Below are 8,037 nucleotides of genomic sequence, written 5' to 3' on the forward strand. Positions count from 1 at the left end.
TATGATACATTTTTACCCTCTGACTTCATTGCAAAAATCTTACAGTTAGTGGTATTGTTGAATTTTCAGTTAAATATGCACTAAAATATAATAAATGTAAAAACAAACATGCATTGTACTGTTTTTACATTCAAGATGAGAGAGTTGTACCAATTCAGTGATCTAAGACAACAAAGTTCTAAACATCACACATTATTCTGGAGTGTTAGAAGAACAAACAGCATGTTCTGTACATGCATACAAAGATATGTTTACAACCCACATCACAATACAGGCAATATGGTTGCAAGAGTAGTGGGCTTTATATGCCTTTTTATATACTTTATTATTTTTTTACATACACATATTAATGCAACATTAAGGGTTACAGGTATGTAGGTTAATGAGATTATATTATTCAATTCAATGGTCTTATTTCTTAGATATGTGCAAAACAAATCCTGTGGTCAAATCCAAGGGGGAAGGAAGGGAAAGCAGAAGTTGAACAAAACTTCCGATCCAATGCTGCAGTTGTTACACAAAATCAACGCATTTCCCAGAAGCAGAGTAACAGAATGTCGGTGCTGGATGTGAATATGAGACACTGTGCTCTGTGTGCTGGGGTTATTCTGTGAGTACATCAGTGACTTTCTCTGTTTAAATCATAGTTACTTTTGATAACACTTTTTAAATGTCTGAGGTTATTATGTATTTGATAGTTTCTGTCAGTTTGATGTCTGATGAGATTTCAAACTTTATTTTAGCACTCCTCTACCATGGACATGCTCAAGGTAATGATTTTATTTCTTTTTATATATTCACTCATGACAAATCACCAACTGCCTCACTTTTCACCACATCCTCTTTCTGTGTTCTGTTTTGTCAGTGTATGATAAATACACTGAAAAAAAGAAAACAATTTTTACTCTGTATCTTGTGTTGGTTTCTAGATGCTGTGTTGACCATTGAACCAAACTTGTCCACTTTATTTACCGGAGAGTCTGTTACCTTCATATGTGACATGAGGGAAGGAGAAGACACCGACTGGCAATACTCATTCTTGATGGATGGTCGAGTATTTGTCTCCGACTCAAATAAGAGATATACTTTACAACAACTAGCTACAGGTCACAGTGGTGTATACCAGTGCTTTGGTGAGCACAAAATCTTGCCACCTTTTAGAAAAGAAAGTAATAAATTCTCTCTAACTGTATCAGGTAAGTTTTACCACCATGACCAACTTTACGACTTATTTATTAAGAGCCTTGTTGAAATGATTACCCTGTTTGGCAAAGTGCTAATATATAATGTATAAATGTTGTTAATCTAGTGTTAAAACTAGTTTAAGATTCTTAAAATTTGACCACTGATGCTGTATATGAAGCTGTGTAACTGTGTTATCATGTACTTTGTGTAAATGACCAATGATCACATAATCATGAGAACTAAAATAAGAAGAAAGATGGACAGGGGTCAGCTGTTCACATCATGTAATGATAATGATGATATAAATTCAAAATATATTGAAAATATTAATCGCTGATACTTTTTAAACATTTGTTCATATTATATGTAGTAGTTAAGTAAAACAAGGTATGACCTTTGTTACAGACAGAGATGTGATCCTGGAAACTCCTGCATCCACTTTGTTTGAAGGAGAATCAGTGACTCTGCGCTGTAGACATCGTACTCCGACAGAGGAGAAGAATGCTGTCTTCTACAAAGACGGATCAACTATTCAAATAGACACAAACCATCAGTCACTGATAATATCAAAAAACACAGTTCAAGTAAAATCAGATTGGAGCTCTTACATGTGTAAATTTGAGGATGAAGAATCCGAACCAATAAAACTGAAACTGGAACGTAAGTAGTTTTTATACTAAGGCAGGCATTCCAAGAGTGAAGCAAAGTGATGATTTCTCTGCATTATCGTAGAGGCACTGAAAACTTAACAAAGGGGAAAAAGAGAATGATTAAATAAGTTATGTATTATTTCCTACAATTAGTTGTGGCACCACCAAGGATGCTGGATGAAAATGTATTATTCATTTGAATTATCTTTCAAACTGGACTAGGTCACATGGACAATAATTACTACTTTTTATGTCTTTATTCTAAATGAAACAGCCCAACCAAAGGCCCAACTGAGCAAAGATGTTTCAGCAGAGGGCAGTGTGACCCTGACCTGCTCTGTGAACCCATCATCATCATCATCATCATCTGGTTGGAAATACTTCTGGTACAGAGAAGAGAAAACCTCTGAACCCCTGACCTCACAAGATGTTCTTCTCTCAAATTAAACAATCAGTGTCTCAGTAGGAGGAGTCTAATGGTGCAGAGGAGGAAGAGGAGAGCCTGTTTACTACACAGAGTACAGCGACCCAGTCGGTAAAGCAAATAGTTGATATTTATTGAAAGATTTCTGTTACAGGATATACAATCCGCTATTCCAGACTCTAAAAACACAGAACAAATATATAATATAATATTCACATTTTAACATCTTATTTTCATAAAACACATTAATTTCATAATTGAAGTTTTCTAACAATTCATAAATAAATTACATAAATTACTGACAAGTTTTATAATTATACATTACACCTTTTGGCAGGCAAAATGCCTCCAACCTATTCTTAAAGGAATTAATAGAAGTGGACCGCACCACTTCTTCTGGAAGCTCATTCCATGATTTTAAAAAATGTGAAAAAGTTCTTTCTCTTTTCAGTGAGGCATGTTCTAGGGTAAAGTTTTAAAAAATTCCCTTTTGTCTCATACCTATTGTTCCAAAACTGAAAGATAGGCTCAACTGTTACATCATATATTCCCTGTACAAGCTTATATACTTGAATCATATCACCTCTGTATCTCCTAAATATGAGAGTCGGTAAACTTAATTTCCTCAATCTATCTTCATAAGACATATTTTTTATTCCTGGAATTAATTTAGTAGATCTTCTCTGGACCCTGTCAATTTTTTCTACATATTTTATTTTATATGGACACCAGACTGAGCTTGTAACGTGTCACTTGTTAGTATTCTGAAAATTTTAGTATCACCCGCAAAAAGGTAAACATCAGACTGTATCATATCTGGCAGATCATTTATATATACAGTATGTTACGCCCCAGTCTAGGGGTGCCTAGGACACAACATGAAAAGGCCCCATCTTCCCCGTCTCCCAAGTAGCCATAAACAAATTTGTTTGAATATCAGAAAAACTTTTATTTTACAAAAAAAAGAAAATATATAGATAAACATATAGATATAGGTAAATTATACAAGGCTTCAGGGTGGCCTACCACCAAAATAACAATTGATCCTGTCTAGGAGATAAGAAATTGACCTAACAAACAAAATGGCAAAAAGAATGACAAAAGACTTACCTTCCTTACTAATTAAACAGGAGAAAACAAGATTAACACACCAGGCAGTCCACCCTTACTATTCAAAAGAAACGGTACCTAATCTAAAACAAGCTTGAACAAAAGCAGAAGTGTTATATAAGTGATATATAAGTGTCCTTATATATCAGGTGGTTTCCCCAGCTGCAGCCAATCACAGGTTCGGGCATGAAAGCTTTCCACCAATTATCTCCCGGCTATGACACACACTTATTTGCATGTGAAATTAAAAACGAGAAAAAACACAGGGCACACACAGCAGGCTAAAGAAAAAATATAACCACAGTCATAACAATATATTACAAAGAGAACAAGGCCCAAGACGGATCCCTGTGGGACTCCAGATCCTGTATCCAATAAATAACTCTGTTGTCTAAACAATAGGATTTTAACTTTAATAACAGTCTTTTATGAGGAACAGTATCAAAGGCTTTTTGAAAGTCCATATATACACAATCAACTGTCTGTCCTCTATCCAAAGCTTGTGACCATTTGTCAAGAACTGTGAGTAACTGAAGAGAGGTTGACCGCCCGGGTATGAAGCCATATTGTTTACTACTAAATAGTGTATTACTTTTCATATGGTTGACTATATATGTCCTTATCAAATTTCCCATTGTCACAACTGACGTCAAACTAACTGGTCGATAATTTCCCGCTAGAGATTTATTTCCTTTTTTTTTAAATTGCACTAATTTGAGCCTCTTTCCAGTCATTTGGTAAAACTGAATCCTCTAATGATTTGTTAAATAGTCCGGTTAACGGTTCAGCAATCTCAATCACCAGTTCCTTCAAAATCCTAGAGTGTATCAAATCCGGTCCCAGGGATTTATATACTTACATTTTCTGTAAAAGCTGTTTTGTGCCTTCAGTTGTTATTTTTAGATTTTCTGTTTGCTGTACTTCCAACCTTGGTACGTCAGGTATCTGCCCGTCAGGCTCTTCAACAAATACTCTGCAGTATTCTGACAATATATTTGCCTTTTCTATATCTTTATCTGTTTTTATAGAGTTAGTATTATTCTGATTGCAATATAGATCACCCACTGCTGTTTTTATTTCTGTCCTTTTATTTATGTAGTTCCATATAACATTTGGTTTATATTTAGATTGCTTGGCTAATTCTTCATATCTTTGTTTTAAATTTTGCGTTGGCATCCTCACAATGTTTCGAACTTTCCGGTAAGCCTGCTGTATTTCTGGTCTTCTACTTTGTAATGCTTTCCTTCCAAGATTATTTTTTTCTTTGATTTTTGTTTTTGTAATGTCGTCTAATGGAAAGGAATATTTTTTATTATTATGAGACCTCATTTTACCAAAAGGTACAAACTCTATTTCCTTCAACTTAGACTTTATTAATACCCATTTTCTGTATTCTATTTTCTTATTATATTCTATATTACTGAATGTTTTGCTTGATGTTTAACCTTTTCTATTTTTTTCAGAAATCTCTCCATTTCCTGTGCTGTTGATTGTTGGTCTGGTTGGTAGAGTTTTACTGATTCTTCTCCTGCTGCTGTTTCTGTATCGCTACAGAAAGTCAAACGGTGAGATGGTTTCCTTCTGACGTTAGATTGATTCTGATCTAATTACCTGTAGTAACAATACAACATTATGCAATAAAAAACAATGTAACAGAAATTGTCTTTTTGTGTTTTTTTTTTACAGATTTATGCTTCAGCAGGTTGGTACAACACTCTCTTCTCTCATTCTGAACATAACAGCAGCACATCACATGTTCCTTATTAAATCCAAAGGATTGACTTCCAGTGGTGGAATGTAACTAAGTACATTAACTCAAGTACTGTACCCAGGTACAAATGTTGAGGTACTTGTACTTTACTTGAGTCTTTTCTTTTGATGCCACTTTTACTTCTACTCCACTACATTGCAGATAGAAATGTTGTACTTTTTATTCCACTGCATTCATCTGACAGATTTAGTTACTAGTTACTTTCCATATTAAGATTTTTGCACACAAAACACATATAGTTTATAAAATCTGATGTTTTATTATAAATCAAACTACCAAACAATATAACGGCCTACAAGTCCAGCTGAAATGATTAGACCATTAAACACACAACTGTTTGGATCGTTTCCATTTTCTAAAATGGGAGGATTTTTCCTCATTGAGTACTTACTTTTAATACTTGAAGTAAATTTTTCTGATGATACTTAAAAAAATTTACCTAAGTAATATTTTCAACGCAGGACTTTTACTTGTAACAGAATATTTTTACAGTGTGATATTAGTAGTTTTACTTAAGTAAAGGATCTGAATACTTCTTCCACCACTGTTGACTTCATGTTTCTGGCCCACCAGGTCTCAGAGCACCAATCAGAGCCATGCTACTGACCACATGACCAACGAGGTGGAAGCTTCTCTTCTCCATGGTCAGCCTCAATCCTGAATTACTTCACGATTTATCATTAGTTCTAAGCCTAACATTTACATTTCTGGTGATCTCTTTTAGAAAAGTATATAATTTACATAATGGGATTAAAATTATTAATATGACCGTAGTTTGATTTTCACTGCTCTGTAGGTGATGCTTGTCTCTATGAAACAATCAAAGGCCCTGAAGAACCTGAACATGGTACAGTAAATACTTTGTTTGTTTGTTTTTTTTAAATTTTCCAAGACCAAAAAGACAATGACAAATATATAATTCACAAGATACATTAAAGCCATGCATATAACATTCACATTGAATACTCATATTCATGTAACACAAACACTACACAGTCAAGTTATTGCTCTATTGTATTGTTCATATATTCTCCTATAAATACTATGTGTTTTACACAGAGGAGTTACAAGTACTAGAACAAGATGATTAATGATTGATTGACGATCCCTTACGTTTAAAAAATATCTATTTCAAATGAATCTAGGGATGTCTCATATTCTTTGATTGAGCTTAAAACACTCACTTGCTAAGACGGCTGAGTACTTTGTTTGATTTAGTGAGAACTACATGCAATAGTTGGGACAATTTTGTAGGCCAGCAGTGCTTAAAAAAAGTTCAGGAAGTTGTCTTTTCATGCATCCATCTGATCCTTCTAACAGGGAGGAATAAAGAACCAGAGGACAGCCTTTACTCCAATGTGACGATAGGATCAGCTGCAGGTACAGTCTAGTACAACAAACTGTACTTCGTATAAATATTCTATATAATGAGTTTGTATTGGCTGCTGTGCTGCCTGACACAGTGTAGTTCTTTAACACTGGCATTGAGAGTGCACTGCAACACATACAGTAAATAGAGGCTTTTAGACTTTTGGGGATTTTCATGTTTGTCTGTTTCTTATAGCCTACTGTACAGCATGTTGCTTTCCAGACATGATTGATTTAATAAATATGACACAAATCTGATTATTAAATCTGACATTTCCATCTCCTCTCACACAGATTGGGTGGCACCACAATAGAGATGTATTCAATAGAATTCTGTAGCATGAGTAAAATGTCATAAAGCACCCTTTTTCTCAAATAACCTTAAATCTCTTTTTCCTTTGGTTTTCTTCTAGCTCAATAAAGACATCTGAGGACAAAACCAATGGAATGGGTGACAACTTATATGACCACATTGTTGTTTAAGCAGTATTTGCAACTTAAATAAAAAGTGTGATTATTGTGTGCACTTCTGCTATTAGACAGTATTTTGTACAGTTGACCTTATAGCAGATCACTGAAAGGAAATACATCATATGGCTTTAATCTTTTGTTGTAATTGGTGAAAAGCCTATGGAGTTTTACATAAAATAATTAAATATTTATAGTGAGTTTTTATGTCCTGTATTTCTTCTTTGGTAAACTGTCCCTCTGTTTTTTAAAGCTCCTATACTTCGAATGGATGGTGTCTCCAAAAGCAGCAAAAATAATCGGTTTTAAATATTTGGGCTTCATGTGATAGTTCAGTTACAAAGTCAGCATCTCTTTCATTGATGATGAAAAAGCTTTACACATTTATAATATTGGATTTCAAAAGAAATAAATCCTTTTGCACACAGTTTCCCTCTGTCTTTCTTTGTAGAAATAGTTTGATAGGTACTGTATGTATTTTAGTTTTACCTGGATGGCTTTAGTATGTGTTATGTTTGACCATTTTATGCTTCAATAAACTTCCAGCACTAAGCTGTCAGCAGTGTTTCTATTTGTCATTACCTTCCCAAAAAAAAGATTTGAGATCAAGTCTAAAAATCTACATAATCATAAACAAAGTCAGAGTTGCTGGACTACAGCTGCCTCAATCCATTAGTTTGTTTGTAGTGTGTCTGTATTTTTCTTAGCTGAAGTTCAAAGGAGACATGTGGTAGATTACATAATTCAGTTTTAAGACACTGTACTGCAGTTAGTATTTTAAAGGGCCATTTACTCATTTTCAACCTGAATCTTGAATGAAAATTGAATGTGGTTATGAAATAACAATGTGTTACTACTGTGTCCTATTTCTGCTGTCAATCCCATGATGTGAAACATTGCTTATCATATATATACATACATATATATTCATGTATACACACACACACACACATATATATATATATATATATATATATATATATATATATATATATATATATATATATATATATATATATGTTGTCCTCGCTCTTTCACTAAGAGCAATTTAAAACACCGGA

General features: G+C 33.9%; 1 protein-coding gene across 2 annotated transcripts; it reads left to right on the top strand.

The window, feature by feature from the left end:
* The first annotated feature begins 432 nt into the window (after window positions 1–432).
* On the top strand, window positions 433–7,403 carry LOC114545317 (Fc receptor-like A). Of its 2 annotated transcripts, XR_003690881.1 has the most exons (10): window positions 433–610; window positions 744–770; window positions 930–1,196; window positions 1,591–2,370; window positions 4,833–4,934; window positions 5,056–5,071; window positions 5,714–5,784; window positions 5,937–5,987; window positions 6,461–6,520; window positions 6,922–7,403. XR_003690881.1 is itself a non-coding variant. In XM_028563592.1 (5 exons), the coding sequence occupies exons 3-5, from the start codon at window positions 1,001–1,003 to the stop codon at window positions 2,280–2,282; spliced, it is 624 nt and encodes a 207-aa protein (XP_028419393.1). In that variant the 5' UTR covers window positions 433–610; window positions 744–770; window positions 930–1,000; the 3' UTR covers window positions 2,283–2,518. The 2 variants fall into 2 exon arrangements, 1 of the variants encoding a protein (XP_028419393.1); XM_028563592.1 differs by lacking the exons at window positions 4,833–4,934; window positions 5,056–5,071; window positions 5,714–5,784; ... (1 more) ...; window positions 6,461–6,520; window positions 6,922–7,403 and having other exon boundaries at window positions 1,591–1,845; window positions 2,110–2,518.
* Window positions 7,404–8,037: the final 634 nt, after the last annotated feature.

The sequence above is a fragment of the Perca flavescens genome, chromosome 19, assembly GCF_004354835.1.
Source record: "Perca flavescens isolate YP-PL-M2 chromosome 19, PFLA_1.0, whole genome shotgun sequence".
NCBI classification, from domain to species: domain Eukaryota; kingdom Metazoa; phylum Chordata; class Actinopteri; order Perciformes; family Percidae; genus Perca; species Perca flavescens.

Bases quoted from the DNA above. Each gene is read 5' to 3' on its own strand.
- LOC114545317 (XM_028563592.1), top strand. From the start codon at position 1,001: ATGAGGGAAGGAGAAGACACCGACTGGCAATACTCATTCTTGATGGAT. The intron at 1,197-1,590 runs GTAAGTTTTACC...CCTTTGTTACAG, and splicing joins ATTCTCTCTAACTGTATCAG to ACAGAGATGTGATCCTGGAA. The intron at 1,846-2,109 runs GTAAGTAGTTTT...TAAATGAAACAG, and splicing joins AATAAAACTGAAACTGGAAC to CCCAACCAAAGGCCCAACTG.